The sequence below is a fragment of the Semicossyphus pulcher genome, unplaced genomic scaffold (assembly GCF_022749685.1).
Source record: "Semicossyphus pulcher isolate SPU_LCO1_2020_fin unplaced genomic scaffold, fSemPul1.0.p SCAF_11, whole genome shotgun sequence".
Taxonomy (NCBI): domain Eukaryota; kingdom Metazoa; phylum Chordata; class Actinopteri; order Labriformes; family Labridae; genus Semicossyphus; species Semicossyphus pulcher.
In genome coordinates this window covers 16,817,866-16,839,717 of record NW_027211615.1, presented here as the reverse complement: position 1 = coordinate 16,839,717, position 21,852 = coordinate 16,817,866, and the positions used below count along the sequence as shown (strand labels likewise).

Genomic DNA, 21,852 nt, shown 5'->3' with positions numbered 1-21,852 from the left:
GTTCATCTGTTTCTTTTTTTAAGTTGTGTTTTATTTGTACAATATTATTCTTTAAAAAATGGAAACTATAGTATGGAAAGAAGTACAATATTCACCTTAAGTATTATTATTATTATTATTTTAATTAAAAGTAAAAAGTTGCTCAAAATTGCAAACGATCAACTAAAGTTTGACGAAATGTAGGCTAATTAATTTATGCCTTTGACTGACCTGGGGTCAGCTGACTGCTCTTTTGGGATCAAACTTGTTTAGATGAGATAAGAAAAGACATTAAAAAAGAACTTTGTTAATCCCGAAGGAAATTATTGTGCCAGGTAGCTCCCAAAAAATACAGTAAGAGAAACAAAAAAACAACTCAAATGTCAGTAAAAATATAAAGTGTGTCAATGCAAAAGACACAGTGTATAAAAGAAAAACAATATTACCATAATCATCTACAATAGTTGGCAGGAAGTAATGGGGGCACTTAAATTGACACTAGTATTGACAGTTATAATGTAGTGTAAAGAGCAAAAGTTTATGAATGAAAAGCATTATATTGCTCCTGATACTGTCCATGGTACTAATGGTATTCATATCCGAAGTTGCACATTGTTACGTTTATTGTTAAGTTTTTAAAAATGGCATATAGAAAAAAAGGAAGTCAACCCTATTTATTATAGTCTACTATAGAAATATATTATTGCTTACTTAGGGGAGTAAAAGAAGATGTTACCGTTAGGTGGCGCGCTGCCTTTCAACGGTTGCTCCTCCATTTCTTCTCATCCATCATGGCGTCGTCCTGCCCGGCTTCAGCTCCAGCATCACTGGGCGGGACCGCGGTGGGTCGGACTGCCAGCCTTTGGGCACTTCCGCCGGGCTCGGGTTTCCTTCGACTCGGCATTTAAATTGAGCTGCAGGACATCAGCTGCTGCTACATTCAGCGCTGTACTGTGACAGAAAATACCGTTAGCATTAGCAACACAGGGTCCTCGTTATTTTTGACACGAATACGACAGAAATAATTGCTGGCCCGAGGAGGTCTGCGGTGTTTGGAGGGCAGAGGAGCGCGAGCCGTTGAACAATAACGGCCGTCGCACACTGACAGCAGCTCGGTGCATCATTTTTGGGATTCCTCTGCGAGCTGCTGGACGAAATTGAATAACGGTAACGTGATGTTGTGCATTAGCAGCATTATTTAGGGTTTGAGGGCAATATTTGTTTACTAAAATAGATTAGTAAACAAAAACAAAAACATTGAATGTATTGGGGTTTTTTTGGCCCAGGAGCATAAGTGGCCTGGACGTGGAGGACCGATGGACTTGATGATGAGAGTGGTTTTGAAGGGTCAATTCTGATAAAAATACAAAATTAATTTGATATTTGTTAATTTTTTGACAGTATTTAACAGTAGCGGTATCTTGGGCTTATATAATATTGAATGTTAATATTATCAACAAGAACAACAACAGTCACCACCCTATCAGTGAAGCAGGACAGACTGACTTTACCTGGCTTTGATCTACATGTTTTTTAATTTGAGATAAAATATCTATATAGATCAAAACATTTGGCATTTAAAATCTTTTTTTCCCCTAGTAAATTTTAGCCTTGAGGAACCAAATAAAAGTATTTTTTTTAGAATTACACTTGGACCTTTTGAATTGGGTTAAATTAGCTCTTCATCTTCTTCATTTTCTTGAAACAGTTCTATTTTGAAGCTCTTCTTGTCTCAGATGTGAGGAAATCCCTCTTTCAGCTTGACTTAAAGACAAGTTTTTAATCCCTCAAGGACATAACAAACAAAGCATCTTTTACCAGTTACACTTATCGGAGGCTTTACTAGTCCAAACAACAAGCACCGAGCAACAATGTTCAGCTGGCTTGGAACCGACGACAGGAGAAAGAAGGAGCCAGAAGTGTTTCAGACCGTCAGTGACGGACTGAAGAAGCTCTACAAAACCAAACTCCTGCCGCTGGAGGAGAGCTACAAGTTTCATGAGTTCCACTCTCCGGCCCTGGAGGATGCAGACTTTGACAACAAGCCCATGGTCCTGCTGGTGGGACAGTACTCTACTGGAAAAACAAGCTTCATACGGTGAGACAAAAAGCATTAACACACATATATTGGAAAGAGGAATCACACACAAACACAAGACGTAGAAGCCGCTGGAATGATGAATAGGGAGAGGTTGACATACCCAAACTGCCACTGTCTATCAGGGTCATGAACCAATCAAAATTGGATTAACTCAAAGCACAATTGGATAAAAAACTATTAAAAACATATGAAAATACAAAGGACAACAACAGTTTCTCCATTACACACACACGAAAACACTCACGGCCTGAATGCTAGGAGCCACGCCTCTGCAAGCTTTATTGAATCCATTAAAAGGGTTTATGTGACAGCCAACGTAACACACACACATGCAAACTTAATACAGCTTGGAACGCAGTTCATAAAACTCCTGTTTGATCTGGTGAAGATCAGAATTCACCCTCTAAAAATAACAAAACTTGTGGTAGTGAAGAATGATTAAGTGTTTGCTTGTTTTATACTAACTTAAATACTCTGTAACCAGGAGAGACAACAAGCCAGATCTGTCATCTGTCTAACACTACATTATTTCAGATTTGTCTCTGTTTAAATGTTGATAGTGCCTTCAGTGATTCCTTTATTCTTACAATTAATCCCCAAGTATAAATATATAAAATGTGTACGAGCTTATGACCTGGATAATCTCAGCTTTTGGTATTTGTGTGTGTGACAGCGGGCATATTAGCAGCTGTGTTGGGCCTCTTTTGAACTGCAGGGCTGCTACTAGCATCTTCCCCCTCACAAACACACACACACACACACACGCTGTCAGAGCATAATTAGTGGGGTAAGCCTTTGAAAGCCTGAGAGGATGCTTTTAGTGACTTCCTGTTGTAAGACAGGACAGCGCAGACGTCCCTGCTCTCTCTTCTTCCTTCTCTGACTATGATTCACTTTTTTTTTTTTTTTTTTTAACTCTTTCACTAATGACAACACCCACCAGTCAGCAGCCTGACCCCACACTACCAACATTGTAGCAGTAAGACGCAAAATGTACAAACTGCTGAGTAACCCTCCGTCAGAGCTGCTGGTCTCGCAGCATCTCTTTGATTTCATATCAGAGGGTTTAACACTCTGGATGCGAGAGCAATGGAGGCCTTTTTTCAAGTGTAAAGTGATGGTTATTTACATCATATTAACTTGATTTGAAATAGTTAAGTTCTAAAATGTAAATGATTATCTGTGTGGCAGCTGGAAGAAAGAGGAAATGAATGAAAAGACAAGAGATGTCGGTAGGAAGCAATTTTAGACGCTCCTCTTTGGTGGTTTTTCAGAGCTCAGTAATCTGAGTCTGTCTTCATTTTAGGCCTGAAATGTATTGATCTTCCACTTTTGTCCCATATTTCACCCACTTAGTCTTTCAAAGAGACAATCACCACAAGGTAAAGGTTACTGAACTGGTGATGTGAGCATGCAGTTGAGAACCCTCGCTGTCAGCCTATGTGAATTAGGGGAAATGCATTCATTTGATATTATCGGGATACTTCCTCATTATTGTGGTATCACTGCGGCTTTAAACATTATGCAATATGCTGAGTATTGTGATAAAATATATATTGCCATTTATTACCTTTTTTTTTTACAACCACAAATTATGTCCCCAAAGGAATCCTGTCAACATCTTTTAGCACAAAACTTGTACTACTGTCAATAATGTGCAACGAATCTGAATGCAAATATATGTACACTAAAACACAGTTACTAAGCCCCTTCAGCAAAGTAAATAACTGTTAACTGTTACTGCTACCCTGTGCAAAATTACAGCAATAATATATATCTCATTCTGGTTTTAGTCATAATACAGCACACCATGTGTGTTTTGATTTTAAAAAATGACGGTACAATTTTCTGCACAGAAAAATAACCCTGGCATATCTTTCAACAAGGAAAAATGTGTACAAAGTCTGAATTTTTTTTTTAATTATTATTTTGTTACTGTTATTATTTAGAGATAGACCGATATGGTTTTTTCAGGGCCGATACCAATACCGATTATCAGTAGTCAAGGAGGCCGATAACCCATATTTGGAGCCGATATTCAGCTATATGTTCCCAGGGTCAGTAACATCTCTTATAAAGTTAACTGACAATTTAAATAAATAAATAACTTCCTGAAGTTTTATAAAGTAAATAAAACAAAGTTAAATAAAATTTGCAAAGAAATGAACTTTTTCTCCTCTCCGCCGTGTGTGTGAGCACTCTGCATGCACAGCTTTCACTGCTGATTGGCTGTTACCTGTGCCATGGCTCTGCGTGTAACCAATCAGTGCTGTGGGTGGGACAATGCTGGAGACAGAGTAGTGACTGCAGACAGAGAGGCGCGGCTGCATCAGAGCCAAAATAACCCAGTTTTTAAATTGATCTCTTATCGGCCGTCGGATAAAAAAAAAAGGCCAATGCCGATATGCGTCAAAATGCCGAATATCGGCACCGATAATCGGCCCGGCCGATAGTCGGTCTATCCCTATTATTATTCATGTTGTCGTATTTTTTTAATCTTTTCATTGCCACCTACTTTTTGTCTTTTTTTTATCATCAGTCAATCAAATTTTATTTGTATAGCGCCAAACATAACCAAAGTTATCTCAAGACACAAGAAGAGCAGGTCTAGACCGACTCTTTGTTATGTTATTTAAAGAGAAGTGGGATAGAAGGAGATGCAGGATAGAGACAGGCAAAGAGAGCTTATGGTTATGATGCCATGAACAGCATAGTCATGATGAAAGGCAGATGATAATAAATTAGCAACAGAAGCATAGTAATGATAACAGGCTTATAATGTATTAGCAAGAATAGCATAGTAATGATGAAAGGCTGTAATAATAGTAATTGTAACAGTAGAAGTCAACAGGTCTACTCTTAGCATTAGCAACAACCATAATGATACGATGGGGAAGACTGGTGTTAATAGTTGTTGCAGTCTGAGTCGAGCAGGTCTGCAGCAGCGATCCCCAGGAACCTACGAGACAAGGGAGCAGAAGAACTCATGGAAAGATATATGGTTTATAATGTTAATGGGACAAGAAGATACAGAGTTAATTAGATGCATTAAAACGAGAGAGAGACAGACAGACAGACAGAGAGAGAGAGAGAGGTGGGTCCCCACGGCAGTCTAAGCCTATAGCAGCATAACTATGGAATGGTCCAAGCCTGAGCCAGCCCTAACTATAAGCTTTATGAAAGAGGAAAGTTTTAAGTCTACTCTTAAAAGTAGAGAGGGTGTCTTCCTCCCGGACCCTGACTGGTAGATTATTCCAGAGGAGGGGGGCCTGGTAATTGAAGCCTCTACCTCCCACACAACTCTTAGAGACTTTAGGTACCACAAGCAGGCCTGCTTCCTGGGAGCGCAATGTTCTAGAGGGGTAATGGCACTATGAGCTCTTTAAGATACTGGTACTACAGTCAACATTGTCTAACTCGTGTAAATGCAAATGTGTGCACACAAAAAAAGGTAGCAGCCCCTTCAGCAACTATTGTAACTGAAAGTAAACTACTGTTAATCCTTTTTTAAATGCTTAACTTGTGTGTGCAATATTTCCGTTACATATAAAATACAGATTAAATCATGGCCTCTGTGTAACAATACAATATTCCCATGGAAAATATTGTGATGCTATGCTAAGTCGATTTTTTCCCATGCTGTTAATGTGTATGATAGCGCGCAAAGAATCTGCTGCTGTTAAACAACCTTCCCACAGATAGCATACACACATATGTGCAGAGAGATGGCTCTACCAGGCACTGCTGGCTCCCCTGACAAGGTGTGTGTGTGTTTGCGGAGAAGATGTACATCTGTTAGCAGTTAAAATGCACACACATCCCACCGTCTCATACTTGAGATTTATGGTCCAAAGTGTTTCGCCTAAATCTCTTTTTTTACGGCCTGTGCTCACTTTGTCATTGCTGTGAAACTCAACAGACACACACTTATCTTCATTTGTATCACTGATTAAACAGATGAGGATTCAACCTTTCATACGTCGGATATATTGGAGTTATAAGTCAGCTGCGTTGACATTGCAAGAGTTAGATATGAGGTGAAAAGTTTGCATCGGTCGTTTAGTTGAACATATAACTTACACAGTGAAAGACGTAGGTCTCGCCCAGTCAAAACCAAACACGCACCAAGTGAAGTGTTTGGTTGTGTGCCCCTTTTAACCTTCTTCACCTCAGTCAGCTGTTCTTCATCATTAGTCAACAAAACAAGAGTCTGACATGCTTGTAAATTTGACCATTCCTCCTGTCAGCACTGGTGGAGCTCAACCAAATTCTTGCACAGATTTTCCTTCTGCTCTGGTCTGGACTTTGAGAAAACCACGCAGACACTACATTACACATATTTGCAAAACTAATTTTGACATGTTGTTTTAAGGAAGACTTAATTGAGTCCAGGATTTACAGCTTTGGCTGATCGATGCTGAGAAACACTGATTAAATCTTTGTTATTAATACGTCCACTTTGTGCAGTTTTATCAGCTTTATCAGCATTTCAGCACTGGAGTAGGATGCTGTCATAACTTCTTCTGACATTACTCACGATGCTTTGGGGGTTTCATTCTTAACATCTCTCCTCCTGCAGACAGATCATCCATCGTTTAACTATTCTTCTAACAGACCAACGGAGCTTGTGCCCGTTGCATTAAGCTCTGCAGCCATTTATCCAGCCTGTGACGATGATGATGTAAAATAATTCCCCTCATCTCTGTTCCAGCAGCTTCTAACTCAAGGCAGACCAGTGACTTTAGAACAGCTTCTTACCTTCCAGACCAATTTCCTTTGCAGCATAATCTCTATGAAAAGTCCCCGGCAGCAGTTGTTTTAAATTAGAGGCTGCAGATGTTACATCTGATCTGCTGCCGCTACAAGTGACTGTCAGGATTTTATCAACTCTGATAAGACAAGTAACAAGTCTTACATGCAGTTGTGGAAGTATTTTTGAGAACATATAACCATTATTTGTCTTGAATGCTTAGTAAACTTAATTTTCTTCTAAGACAAATACCTTTTAATGGATGCTAACGTGATAAAAAGTCATAATAATCTCTCGTTATATCACCTTGCTAGCACCATGCTAGCTACTTAATGTCCTATTGTTCATTATCTCAGGTAGCATCTTCTTAAGGAGGCATTTCTGTGAGGTTCACTGATCAAAAACACCTCCTCTCCTGGTTTGTTTTGTTTAACGCTATGTCATCTCCACCACAGCTACCTGTTGGAGCAGGATTTTCCTGGAATGCGGATCGGCCCTGAACCCACCACAGATTCCTTCATCGCGGTGATGCACGGCGACACAGAAGGTGTCATCCCTGGCAACGCTTTGGTGGTTGACCCCAAGAAGCCCTTCAGAAAGCTGAACGCATTCGGAAACGCGTTCCTCAACAGGTAAACACACACTATAGATGAAATACACCAATGGCAGATGCTGTCGGGTATTATCTGTGGTGTATACGTGCTTGAAATCCGAAGTGATGTAGGTGGTGAAGTATGTGAATGTAGAGGGGAAACACTGGAGGAAGAGCGCGGAGAAGAAAGAGGGAGTACTAGTGAGAATCCACACCAGAGCTCTACATTCCTGGTTGATTGAATTTCCCTCTGCTCACAGGTCAGGCTTTTTCCCTTTTAATGGCCGCCTGTGTTTGTAAGAGGGAGAGAGAGAGACAGGCAGAGAGAGAGAGAGTCATCTTTGCAAAGTCATCCTTCTGGAAAAGGATAAAACTGCAGATATCTCTTTACTCTTTCTCTTGCTGTGGTGTCCTCGCTGTGAGGGCCCAGCGCTGCTGAAAGGACGCAGAAGAGACACTGACTGTCTCCTGGGGGGATTATGAGTGGGGGGGTCACAGTGAGGACGCCCGCTAACCTGTGAGTATTGATACAGCTGGAGACAGAGAGAGGAAGAGCAGCAGAGACAGAGGAGGAGAGAGAGGGAGGAAGAGGTCTGATGTGGGGCTTTGTTTGTTGTTGAAACGTTTTACACTTCTGTCCGCTTTCTTTTAACTCTCCTCTCTCCTCTCTTCTCTGTGTGTGTGTGTGTATGTGTGTGTAGGTTTGTGTGTGCCCAGCTGCCTAACCCAGTCCTGGAAAGCATCAGTGTGATTGACACACCAGGGATCCTGTCAGGGGAGAAACAGAGAATTAGTCGAGGTAAGACACACACTCATGACGCTCACACTTTTATCTTCAATCCTCTGTTTGTGTGAGCGAGTGTGTGCGTGTCACTGTTTATTCAGTGGACAGATTCAGCTGCAGCCCCTTCATCCCACTGAACTCTGAACGACGATGTCAGCATTTCCTTTGGTGGCGCGCATGTGTGTGTGTGTGTGTGTGTGTGTTTATTTTAGCTTTTAGCTATCAGGAGGATTATGGCTCATTCATTTCAAAGAACAGGAAGCAGTGACAGAAAAGCTTTGAATGCACTCTCAAACACACACACTCACACACATGCATGCACACAGTGAACATTTTTAACACTGCACAGTTCAGTATTGATTTACAAACTTTGATAACGCAATGTTTGTTTGCATGCATAAAACTTATAAGGCAAATAAACAGCTGCACATCTAGGAGGACTGGGTTGCAGTAGTTACGATTGCTTTAGCTTAGGCTCACAAAAAGAAATCGCTTGTTTTTATGCACATTTTTAATTTGCAAATAGCAACAGCAAATGTTGCTGAAAAGGGTGTTAGGCTCTGGTGAGGTGCAATGGAAACAGACTGATAAAAAACAGATGAATAGATAAACATGTGTGACTTAAATGTGTTGCTGACTGATAAGGAGGCTGCAACCTTTTCAAATGAATACATGAAACAAGCATAAATGCCATATTTCCATCACCTTTTCTACCATTTGAGCTTTTTGTTTTGGGCTCTTTAAATTCTGCATCTTGATTTTATGTGAGTTACCTCAAGGAAAGGATTAAATTGCACATTATTTTGCAGTTTCTATAAATTCAGTTCAAATTCTCCGACTGTACGAATGGAAACCTCGCTGCTTGTGGGACCACAACAAACTTTAAAGTGGCTGGGTTGATGAAAACAAGACACAAAATGCGTTGACATGTTATTCGTAGCAGCTTTACAGGTCGTTCTAACATTTTTTAAACTTCCCAGCATCCCCTGGGACATGTGACGCATCAATCATGCTGAACCACTTACTCCCTTTTTGAGATAACCGAGACACTCTAATTGAATTATAATCATATCAGAAAGACAAACCGATCCTGTGATGATCCCAGCAGTGATGCTAAACTGAATGTAGAGTGGGAAGTTTAGGTGTGAAAGGCGCTCGTACAGTTTGATATGTGTCCGGCATGGCTGGCATTCCCGACCCTAAATGCTGGCATCCCCATACCAACCGCTTACAGTAACAAAAGAGCCGAAAGAATTAAAGGACACTATTATTCAGTCGTTCCCACATTCACTCTCTCCCTCTCTTTTCCGTCCCTGTTTTCTGTGCGCTCTCTCATTTGTTTGTTCTCCACTAAAACAACCAGTCTTAAGTTAAATATGCAGTGTGTAACGTTTTCTTTGGCAGAGTCAGGCCCACATTGATTGTCTCTTTTACCAGTTGTGAACATGACAACAGCATGAGTAGTTAACCTCTTGATCTTTCATTATAAGTAATTGCTTCTCAATGATGAGATAATGCTATCATTACATAATTCGTGTATTTCCAAGCTGTGTGACTCCAAATGACAGTTTAATAAAGTCAGAGTGTTGACATGATCAAATATATAAACACACTCCAAAGACTAAATAGGATCAAGGAGCACATTGTGGTCATTGGGTTCAGCCCATTACTTCATAGCAGGGCTGGGTCAGGATTACTGTTTGTCATGATCAGTTGTTATCTGCAGATTTTCTGTTGAGAACAGAGTCAGTGCTCTATCAACACAATCTCACATCATGTTTACAAGTGAAAGTAATTGAATAGAAACAGACCCTCATCAGATTTGTTCTACTTTCTATTTGTTTAGTTTCCCGTGAACGTGTTGTCAAACCAAATAAGCAGCGCCGAGAGGTGTGACCCTGCTATTGTCTGCTGGATATAAAAAAATACAGGCTAACATTAACCTCCACTGAGTCAGCACAGCTGTGTTGTCTCTGTGGATAGAGTGCTTGTGGGAGCTTTTGTTTGTGTGTGTTCACTATTCATTTTCATCCACTTCCACCCATGTGTTTACTGCATCTCATGTTTTCATGTCATTTGTATGTTTATCTGTATGTTTTGTGTCTCATTTTTTGTTATCATTGTTTACCAGTGTCTGTATTTATGTGTGTATGTGTTTGTGTGTGTGTCCAGATGAGGAGTTGTCAGGCTATAGCTGCCTACATAGATGTCCTTATGGAGGTATTGTAGATGGGAATCAACCAGCTGCAAAAAACAGAGGCTCATTAAAGTGATACTTTGAAGAATTTATGGTCACATGTTTGATGTTCTTCACAAGACTCTTGTCACATGGTTTGGGGGAAATACATACTGTATATCTATCCATAAGTTTACCTCATTAGCTAACCAATTAGACATTGCAGTATCTTTCTGGTCCGGAGAGTTTATCCCCCACCATTACACCCAAATTTCAATTTGTACTAAGATAACAGAATAAATTCTTGGAGAAATTAAATTTTTTTTTCTTAGAACAGTTCTGCTCCTTATTCAGCGTATGTACACCATGGACATTCCCTCTGCTCTCATGCTCATGGTGGAAAGCTCAAATGCTGTCATAATGTTGTATAGCTGTGTTCCAGGTTGTAAATCTTATAAACATCAGGTATCTGACAACATTCAATTTGCAACTGAAAATACAATTTATAGTGAAAATTCAACATATTTGACAGCCCATTAGCTCCTGTTAGACAACACCCAATGCTGGTATTCAATCACTTCCTTGCTAACATAACGTTAGCTAACAAGTGGTTGTAATTCCCTAGCGAACATTAGCTATAAAGTTTTCCTGTTGCATCGTGTAACACTAGAAGGTAACAATAGCTTTCAGCCCCCTCCTAGCTGCTGCCAAATTATCAAGGTAGTATCTTACTGCTAACGTTAGTTTTCTGACTGTAGGTAAAAGGTTATCAAATGTTGTTTTGACTTGAAATATGTCTCTCCAGGTTTAAAGTGTTCATTGTCTTTTCAATTGCTGATCAATTGACAAGAGGTGACATGATAATGATTTGCCAGGTACCTTAAATTAATGCGACTTAAAGTGCTAATTTCAAAGATTTCAGTTTTGTTCTCTTTGGCGGCACCTATGGCGATAAACAGACAGTGTCGCATGTGTGACGTTCACGTTTGGCTCTGGTTGTAACTCTTGATTTTCCTCGCTGACGGTCGCTTTCCTTTTCAGACTGTTTGCTTCATCTGAGCGTCGAGTTTGTTTCTTTTTCTTTGGATTCTCCCTTATTTTTGAAGTTGTATCTGTAGTCATCGATCTTTTCTTTCTTTGTTCAGCCATAGTAGATTACTGTTTACTCCCAACACTTGCCGCTTACCTCCTACCCTCTCTGGCAGACCAACCACTGCTGGGTGATGAAAAACGTGTCACTAACTGGGCGCCGCTTGTGATTTTTTTCCGCGAAAGTTGCCACAGACACCCAGTCTGTAATAATACTATATACTGCAAATACAAATGCTTTCATCAGTGGGCCATAGGCTCAATCACCATTGTGTTACCTCATTCGGCAATAGATAGTGACTTGACAGACATCTTTAAAACCCGGAACACAGCAGTACCACATTATAACAACTTTTGACTTTCCCACCCTGAGCGTGACCTCAGAGGAAAAAGGTCGCTTTGTGAATATGGACAATGATGAGTCCATTCTCTATTTTTAGTCTCGAGCCATTTAGACGAAGAAATATAGTCCCCCTAAAATATATACTAACTGTATATATGTGATCCCCTGACCCTTACTCTGTCAACACTGTTAAGCCATAATCACGTTTCGCCCTTCTCTGGCTCTAAGGATTGTAAATAACCAGAACACTGTAAGTCCTAGGTTGTGACAGTGAAGATTTATACTGACAAACCCTGTGAAAAGAGCTTAATGTGAAGAATAATCCACCAAAATTCAAAATATCAAGGTATCTATCTCTTTCTTAACGCTCTGTATCTATGCTCAAAGCAGCATTTGACACTCCGTCTGCTCTCAGCTCAACAGGACGGAAAGACAAGACTGATTTTTAAATAATGTTTTACATACTTACTGCTACAACTGCTGAACTTTTTCTCACATCCCAGTGAAGAATCATTAAATACTCTGCAACATTCATCACTAGAAAACAAGACTTTGAGGAACCATTGCAGCAGCAGTGCAGCCACAGTAGCAATAGCAGCAGTATGTGGAAAGAGTGAAATTAAGATATATAATGCGATAACATATGTAACGCTTGTAGATTTTCTTTGTCATTTGAAAGGAGATTTTTTTTGCAAACAAAGCTCCTTGGAAAATCAATTTTACATTGACTGTATTAACATAAAGCTACTACTGTATCTACTACCAATTAACAACAAATGCCCCTGAGCTGATATCCCATAATCCTACAGGTCCACCACTGACTCTGCCTCTCGTGTGCCCTTCAGTGTTTGTTGTAGCTCACTAATCCTTTTGTTCTTTGTTCTCCTCTCATATACTGTTGAATTACTCCAGGTAGGAGTCGGTTTTGTCCTTGAGTTGGAGAGAAAGTCAGAGAAGGAAATGATACACTCCTGCTGACAGACTTAATCACTGATTCATTATTCATGCATTAGGGGGGAATTTATAGAAGCATTTAGTCCTTCATGCGCTTGTTGCTGCCATGAGTACACTTTATAGCATTAAACAGTAATTCAAAATGTTGGGAAAACTACATCTGAGAAACTGCATCTGATGTAAGACAGTAAAATGTCATTGTGTTTGCTTTCCCTCTCATTATTTAGCTCTGAAAATCCACTTAGTTGAACCCTGGCAGGGCTGCCTCCATCTGTAAACACACATTCTTTTCTCTCAGCATGTTGTAATATGGGCGTCCTTCATTTTGCCTCCTCTATGACCTGAAGGCAGTGTAATGGCTTTCTCTGGGGAATATTGCAACATCACAGTTGAAGTTCATGGCTCAGGTCGTGGCTTACACATAGAGCTGATCATCCATCAGAAAAATGGTATGTTTTACATTACAGGCCAGTCTGTCTTGAATTTCTGACAGCAGTACGGGATGGGAGCAAAGAAACAGGAAGTACAAGCACTCAGATTTAATCATCTCTTTGTCTTACTTTCTCTTTTTATCTAAACCCTCCCTGCCCTCGTCTGATATTTTCATTTCACCTGTGATTTCACACCCCAACCAATTTTTTTGATTCTACCCCTCCTCCTCCTCCTCCTCCTCCTCCTCCTCCTCCTCCTCCTCCTCCTCCACAGGCTATGACTTTGCAGCTGTGTTGGAGTGGTTTGCAGAGCGAGTGGACAGGATCATATTACTGTTCGACGCCCACAAACTGGACATCTCTGATGAGTTCTCAGAGGTGATAAAGGCCCTGAAGAACCATGAAGACAAGATCAGGTACTGCAGGGTTGCTCATATTGCAGAGGTATCGATTGACAACTGAGACATTAAAGAGAGGGTATCATGTTTCACATTTTAAGGCATATATATAATGTTATAATGTTGGATGTTCGTACTAAACATGGGTGAAGTTTCAAACCTGTAGGTAAAAGTATGTTGGACTAATCCCCAGGCTTCTCAGCTCAGTCTGCAGGCTGCTGTAGCGGCAGGTTTCACACAGTTTTTTCGACACACTGCACTTTGTGATGTCATAAAGCTGGCCAATAAGAAGAAAGTTGGCTTGTAGGGGCGGGGTTTCTTAAAGGGACAGAGCTGACTGAGTTGTTTCAGGCAGAGGCTGTATGAGGTTCTGCACAGAGCACCAATGTGAGAAAAATGAGGATTTTTTTAAACTGTTAATTATGCTAAGCTACTCCACAGGTATCACAGAGTGAAATATGAAGCTTGAAATTAGCATGATACCCCCCCTTTACGAGATCTCTCCTTTGGTCTTATATGTAAACACTATAGCTTGTTTTTGCTTGTGTTGTTTTCTTCCCAGGGTTGTGCTGAACAAGGCCGATCAGATAGAGACGCAGCAGTTGATGAGAGTTTACGGTGCCCTGATGTGGTCACTGGGGAAAATAGTCAACACCCCTGAGGTAGGGTATGAATAACGTGTTAAAACAAGCACTTTGGGCACTTAAAGTTTGTCTGGTATTTGTAAAAAAAACACATGAAATAGGTAGAGCATGTGACATTTGGCAAGTGGAGTGTGCATATCCAATTTCCATGTACAGTATGTTGCGCTCATGTGTATTAAATGAGATGCAATTTGCTGGATTTACCTCTTTATGTCCTCTTGTTTTTTCCTGCTGTTGATTTTCTGTCCGTCTCCGTCTCTGACAGGTGATCCGTGTCTACATCGGGTCCTTCTGGTCCCACCCTCTGCTGATCCCAGACAACAGGAAGCTGTTTGAAGCAGAGGAGCAGGATTTATTCAAGGACATTCAGTCTTTACCGAGGAACGCAGCGCTTAGGAAACTCAACGATCTGATCAAACGGGCAAGATTAGCCAAGGTAAGGTACTGCTGTGTTTAGATTTCCAGCCTGTCCCCGCCCCGTCCAGCTGTTAACCTTGACAGCAAAAGCTTGCCCCTGTCGGAGAGCTAATAAAGGCAGACAAATGTGGCGTCTCTCCTCTCCTCTCAGTGAATTGTTTCCTGTTTCCTCCTCCGGACAGGAAGTCAGGTATGAAAGTCGACGGTCTGCCGCCTGTTGTAGTTCAAGGAAACACAGAGGATACACACACTCAAACAAACACACACAGGTTTATCACACTGAGAAATGAGTGCAGTTTTCCTGTTAAGACAGCTGATAGGGTGTGTGCGTGCGATGTGATGAGCGTCAAGGACTGGAGGTGGATTCAGGGAAACGATCATTTATCACCAGAGCAACATAACAAACACGGGTTTTCCCGTCATTTTTGACTTGTTTAGTTTGAGCTGAATATTAAAAACAAACGTCAACAAAGGTAATCAGAGAGATTTACTTTAAAGGAGTGTTTACGGTCCCTGGACACCAGTTGCAACAGACTGATGTTAGCTCGCCATTATAAGAAGTTCTTATCCAGAAATATTACATAAGAGTCATAACAATGACGGATTTCAACTGGACGATCATTAAACACAAATATAAGTGATATTTGTTTGTCCTAAATTGATTGATTGAGATTTTTTGCTACATTAAATATGGTTGTCTGCGTATGTGCTGTCCAGCTGTATGTTGTCTCCTTTGGTCCGTCTTCCTGCATCTAAATATTTGGTAGTGATCCAGCTTCAAACATCGACTCAACAGCTGTTACTGTACGCACTACATGCCTTCCACTCAATACAGACTATTTCTTATGAGACCCTAAGTAGAGATGGTAGGTTCGGCTCTTTTTACTAACCCGAGTTTGTATGAGTCACTCACTAAAGAGAGTCGGGTTTTCGAGTCACTTGAGTCAGTTACCCACAGCTTGAATCCCCCACCGGCCCAAGCACACATAGAGCATGCGCACTCGAGACTTCCGTCGCCCGATTGGGCTAACACTCCACTAACATTAATGGAGACGGCTCTTCTAGACCTTCTGATCGTTTTTGGAGGTGGGTTTGTAACGCTCATTTTCCCATGATTGTGTGCGTAAAAAGTGTTTTTTGTTTCCTGCCGTGTTGGGAGAGCCGGTAATGAGTGAGTGAGTGATTCGTGTAACTCGAGTCAGACCTTCAGCTCAGGGCAGGAAGCAAGCTCCGGGCGCCGGACTGTGGGAGCGAGCACTGAGTTGAAACAAACGCCAAAGTGGTTCTTTTTCTCACAGGGCGAGGAGGGGTGAGTCAGTGAACGAGTTAGTGGAGATGAGGACTTGTGACTCCCAAGTCAGTAAAAAGAGTCATTCGTTTCGAACGATTGACTCATGACTTACAGATCACTAACCCAAAGAGAAAACTTTTTTGTCTCATGTTTGTGTCTCATGAGGAGTACAGATACACCACTTCAGATCATATCAAGCCCAATGTTTAATACTATTTATGGCATTTATTCTGCATTATATAGTTTTTTCTCTATGAACCGTAGTTGTTTGCATTCAGTGATAATGTCGGCCATTCCCATCCTCAGTCCAAATAGCCTGCACATTGGGATTCACAGGAAATGACACATGAATGTAGTCGACAGATTTGAGATCACACGAGCATATGTTACATAATCTGAAACAGCAGAGCAGCTGGTGTTAGGAATTTAGATGAGGATGATTTTCTGTGGTTTCATCAATATTTTAAGACATCAAAGTCTTATGAAGTCTTATGGATAATAACTTCAGTACTAGAGCTACAAGGAGACAGACTAAAGCCAGTAAAATTGCTGGGTACATGATCATGTATGTTTGTATATTGCAGGTCCATGCTTACATCATCAGCTCACTGAAGAAAGAGATGCCCTCAGTGTTCGGGAAGGAGAACAAGAAGAAAGAACTGATTGGCAGCCTGGCAGATATTTACAAACGCATCGAAAGAGAGCATCAGATATCACCTGGAGATTTTCCTAATCTGAAGAAGATGCAGGTAAGCTGGAAAAAGCTAAGGGAAAAAGATTGATAGATAGAGGTTTGGAAGATAAGACCTTAACTTGTGATGGGTTTGTTTTTTGTTTTCTGTCCTTTCTCTTCAAGGACCAACTCCAAGCTCAGGATCTCACCAAATTCCAGCCTCTGAAGCCCAAACTCCTGGAGGCAGTGGATGACATGCTGGCACATGACATCGCCAGCCTAATGATCCTGGTCCGCCAAGAGGAAACCCAGCGTCCCAACGCGGTCGTGAAAGGCGGCGCGTTCGATGGCACTTTGGACGGCCCATTCGGACACGGGTACGGCGAAGGAGCGGGCGAGGGCATCGATGAAGCCGAGTGGGTCGTAGCACGCGACAAACCCGCTTACGATGAGATTTTCTACACGTTGTCTCCCGTCAACGGGAAAGTGACGGGAGCCAATGCGAAGAAGGAGATGGTGAAGTCAAAACTGCCCAACACGGTCCTGGGAAAGATCTGGAAGCTGGCAGATATCGATAAGGACGGGATGCTGGATGACGAGGAGTTTGCGTTGGCCAATCACCTGATTAAAGTGAAACTGGAGGGACATGAACTGCCGTCGGACCTGCCTGCACACCTGGTGCCTCCTTCCAAGAGGAAAATAACAGAGTAAATGTAAGACTACACCTTAATGTTCCCCTAAAACCTGTAAGTAGACCCCTCTCCTCCACCCAGAGAAAAATATAGATATTCATGTAGCATTATAGCAAAAAAAACGACTAATTTCCAATCTCCTAAGATCTGTTGCTGCATCTCTGCATTCACATCTCGCATCTCCTTCAACAGGCAAACATTAGAGCAGAATATTCAGTAACATTCAGAGCAAAATGATCTTAATGGATGCTAAGTGACAGATTCAATTCCTATATTTCTGCAGTTGCAGCTGAAATGGCTTTTAGCAGGGTAGGAAACTAGAAGTCAAGTCTTTAGTCTCTTATTTTTTTTATTGAAGATACTGGGAGTTCTAGGCGGGACAGATGTGAGAGATGGAAGGACAGCGGATATTGTAATAAGGAAGGAAAAACAGATTAAAAGTCTAAAAGAAGAAACACTGGAATACAATAAGACGCAAGGATTCAAACTACTGAAAGAAAATGGGAGAGATGAAACAAAGTGAAAGTAAAAAGAACGAGACGGAAGAATCGTTTGTCGAAGGATCATTTTGGGAGAAAAAATAATTAAGATATCCACGTTAAAAATTGATCTATAACCTGAAAAAAATATTGTATCATCTGTAATCAATACAGTAAATTAAGTATGATTGCAGTATTGTACAGAACATGTCATAACACACATCTCAAGGTTCATGGCAGGACTAAGTATTCCAACTTTGGTGTCATCATCATAAACAGCTACAAAGACTTCCTGGCAGGTGACTATACACAAAAATGTGTAGCACAAAAAGTGTTTTTTTTAAATTGTTTTTATGATCCCCAGATGGTTCTAAATATCACAAACCTGATTGGAAATACTGTGACTATGGTAAGAGACATATATAATGTTCTAGTTTGGACACATGAGTGTGCAGACATCCTCCATATCTGAATGTTGAATATTCACTGTCTGCGTGGGCACATCCTGACTCTTGTATGTATGCATCTGACCACATGTATCAGTGTTATTATTTGTGTGAAATCTTAAGCATTACACAGGCTTCTGATTGAGAGTATTACAGTGGGTTATTGATTGGAAATTGATGAACTAGTTATGACATGTATCTAATCTAATCTAACCTGACAGTCCAGAGAGTGAGCACACAGCTGTTTGTGACGCTAAGCTAACGAAAAGCTAATTAACGCATTTTTTTCAAACGATCTGAAATTTGGCTTTTTATGTGTAAAATTGTAGCCATGTAATAAATGTAATCCCTCTTCACAATGTGTCTGACTTACTGTAGCAACACGCCAGTATCTATGTATGTATGTATGTATATATAAATCACGTTAGGACCATGTTCGTGGTTTTTCAGTGAAAGTTATTGACTGCAAGATGTAACACTAACCTAACTACATTTCACTTTGTCCGAGTGAGACAGTGTTCACCCAGTTTAAGCAACAGAATCAACCCCCTCCCTCCCTGTGCGTCTCTGTGCTGTTACTGTGAATCTACTGTACATATTAAAGACTGTTTGCATTCCATGGACGCAGGTTGGGAAATCATCGCGTCGTCTTAAGTGCTTACTGCATCGCTAACACATATTTCAGAGGAGAGCGAGATCAGATCAACAGAGGATGCTTGAATGTGCAAAACTTCAGATTCACACGTTGTCTTCATGAAACATGAAATCCTGTGTAGTGGGAAAAACTGGTGTTAGTTCTGTTACACGAGGGTTATGCATCGCAAAATCTGTACTTCACTGCTTTTCTGTCGACATAAACAACAGTCCAAAAGTGTAATAAAAATCCATTTACTCAACTTCTTTTTTGCCTTGTTGTGTTTATGTTAGGAGCAATGGAAGTGGTTAGTGGTTATTCTTGCAACAAAGACGACATACATTTGTTTAAAAAGCCTGGATCTGATTGACAACATCTGTTACTAAACTCAGTAGATTTTCCTGACCATAAGATCCATTTTACAAACACTTCCAACATGAGTTTGTCCCATCAAACGAGGGTGATATTTTTAGTGACAAAACTAACTCACTAATGAGGGCAAGTTCTTAAAATTAGATTATATAGCATATTATTTAAATGAACTTAGAGTAAGCCCACAGTAGAAGCCCACGCAGCCTGTCTGACATAATAATGTGCAAGTCACAGGCTTCTAATGTGAGTTTACTCTAATTTCATTCAGCCTGCTGTGGCTCAGGGATGGAGGGCGTCGCCCACTTAACCTCCAGGTTGGGTGTTCGATCCCCAGCTCCTCTGTCTACATGTTGAAGTGTCCTCATCCAAGATACTGAACTCCAAACTGCTCCCAGAGGTAGTTTGAGTGAGTGTGAATGACAAGCTGATTAGTGATCTTGCATGGCATTACATCCATCCATTCATTATCTACACCGCTTATCCAGTTCAAGGGGCGAGAGGCAGGGTACACCCTGGACTGATCGCCAGTCAATCACAGGGCTGACACACAGACAGAGACAGACAACCTTTCACACTCACGTTCACACCTACAGGCAATTTAGAGTCACCAATGAACCTAACAAGCATGTCTTTGGACTGTGGGAGGAAGCCGAAATACCAGGAGGGAACTCACGCATGCACAGGGAGAACATGCAAACTCCACATGGAAAGGCCCACTTCATCCGAACCGGGATTCAAACCAGGAACCTTTTGTCCTGCTAACCATTGCACCACCATGCAGCCCCCATGGTACTACATTAGTGTGTGAATGAGTGTGTAAAAGGGTGAATGTCACATATGGTGTAAAAATGCCTTGAGTGGTCTGAAGACTAGTAAAGCTTGACATAAGTGCAGTCCTTTACCAGATATCATTCACATTGGACAACACTACTGCAATCTGAAGAGCGAGAAGGACATGTAAAAAGTCGTGTTTTTCACACATGATCAGCTTTATGCCTCCTATCAACTGTATTATATACGCTGAGAGAGGAGAAGAACCAGAGACAAACACAGTTTTTACCTCCGTCACCCTACAATAAAACTAAAAATGAGCAACAACAATAAAAACAATAAAATCACAAACATGTTGTTTTTAACTTCAGAAGCATAAAGAAAATGCTGTGAATCATAAAAACATGTTTCGCTCCAACGTATAAAAACAAGGTTGCAGATTCTGTATGGTGAGGAAAACCTGCTATTACTCAAGAGGTTCATTCTTATCTCGGGTTCAGATAAAGGAGGTTTTATGTTACATAAAGTCACTGAGAGAAATCTGTACTTCACTATGTTGCGTGAGTGTTTGTGTTATGGTCCTTTAAAATGTTCTGAGTTTACACGAGGGGCAGATTTCCACATTTTATCAGAAGTCTGACATTGACCAAGACATGATACGAGCTAAAAATGGCTGCAAACATAGCATAAAAAATAGCTCATAGACATTTCTGTATTATCGAGGGACTTCCATATGTATGTGAATGTGTGTGACAGTGTGTGAGGCAGGAAGTCAAAGCATCCCCTCTGACTGTGGGACTGTCAAGCCCTTTAAACATATAAAGACACACACACACACACACACACACACACACACACGGAGGGAAGATGCAGCACTCTCTCCTCTCACACAGGAAGTTCCGTTCTTGTTCGCCATTTCCTGTCTGTTCCACCTTGACCCTCACACACACAGACACGCACACACACACCAACATACACATCCAACATAAAACATTAAAGATGATGTTTTTATTCATGCAGATCAGTCAGATTTACTTCAGTAAATTTCAAAATAAAAGCATGAAAAACAAGAAAGTTTAAAGGGCAGCAATGAGTGATTTAGTGACGACATGATTTTTACAGTTTGAAGAATTATTTATTTTGATAAGAGAATATACAGGCGGGTTGTATTGTAAAAATGTGGGCGTCTATTGTCAGTTTTCTGGAACTGCCGCTACTTCATAAAACAGACAAAATAAACTATAATTAAGTAAGAAATAGGAAATAAACTATTTAAAGTAGAGTATTTAAGTCTTTCCTGTAAAATGTGGAAGAACAGCGGAAAAAGAATTTGAGTTTCAGAGACAGCTGAGACGTGTTTGTCTATCTTATCTTCTCAAGAGGAAACACAGTATATCTTGAACTGGTCTGTCAGTGGTTATAAATGTGGGCCACCTGTTAGCGGTGATGTATGAACGCGCGTGTCTGTTGCATGCGGTGAATGTGTGTGATGGATGTGTGTGTTTGTCTGGTGAAGGGGCGTGTTGAAGGAAGCTATGCATCAGAATAACACGTATACACCCTGAGTGCCTGACTGCTATCTGAGAACACTGGGTGGGGATGATGCTTGGAAATACACCCAAATGCACATACATGTCGCTTTCATGGATGTTGTAAAAAAAAAAAAAAAAAGAGGTTAGGAAAGAGAAAGATACATTATAACAAACGTAAGTCCACTCATAGGCACTTTAGGAGCTTTCAACGGCATCTCATGTTAAAGAAAGTGTCATGGAGCAGCGAAGAAAGAACAAGAATCCTACATAACATATCTATTTATTAGAAAGCCACATTACGCTA

General features: G+C 40.8%; 1 protein-coding gene across 1 annotated transcript; it reads left to right on the top strand.

The window, feature by feature from the left end:
* The first annotated feature begins 867 nt into the window (after window positions 1–867).
* ehd3 (EH-domain containing 3) lies at window positions 868–19,135 on the top strand. The gene is made up of 8 exons (XM_069687268.1): window positions 868–2,077; window positions 7,286–7,462; window positions 8,124–8,221; window positions 13,474–13,615; window positions 14,160–14,259; window positions 14,507–14,677; window positions 16,534–16,698; window positions 16,806–19,135. The coding sequence occupies exons 1-8, from the start codon at window positions 1,851–1,853 to the stop codon at window positions 17,331–17,333; spliced, it is 1,608 nt and encodes a 535-aa protein (XP_069543369.1). The 5' UTR covers window positions 868–1,850; the 3' UTR covers window positions 17,334–19,135.
* Window positions 19,136–21,852: the final 2,717 nt, after the last annotated feature.

Excerpts from the sequence above, each read along its gene's own strand:
- ehd3 (XM_069687268.1), top strand. The coding sequence starts at position 1,851 with ATGTTCAGCTGGCTTGGAACCGACGACAGGAGAAAGAAGGAGCCAGAA. Across the intron at positions 2,078-7,285 it reads GGAAAAACAAGCTTCATACG|CTACCTGTTGGAGCAGGATT; the intron begins GTGAGACAAAAA and ends TCTCCACCACAG. Across the intron at positions 7,463-8,123 it reads GGAAACGCGTTCCTCAACAG|GTTTGTGTGTGCCCAGCTGC; the intron begins GTAAACACACAC and ends ATGTGTGTGTAG.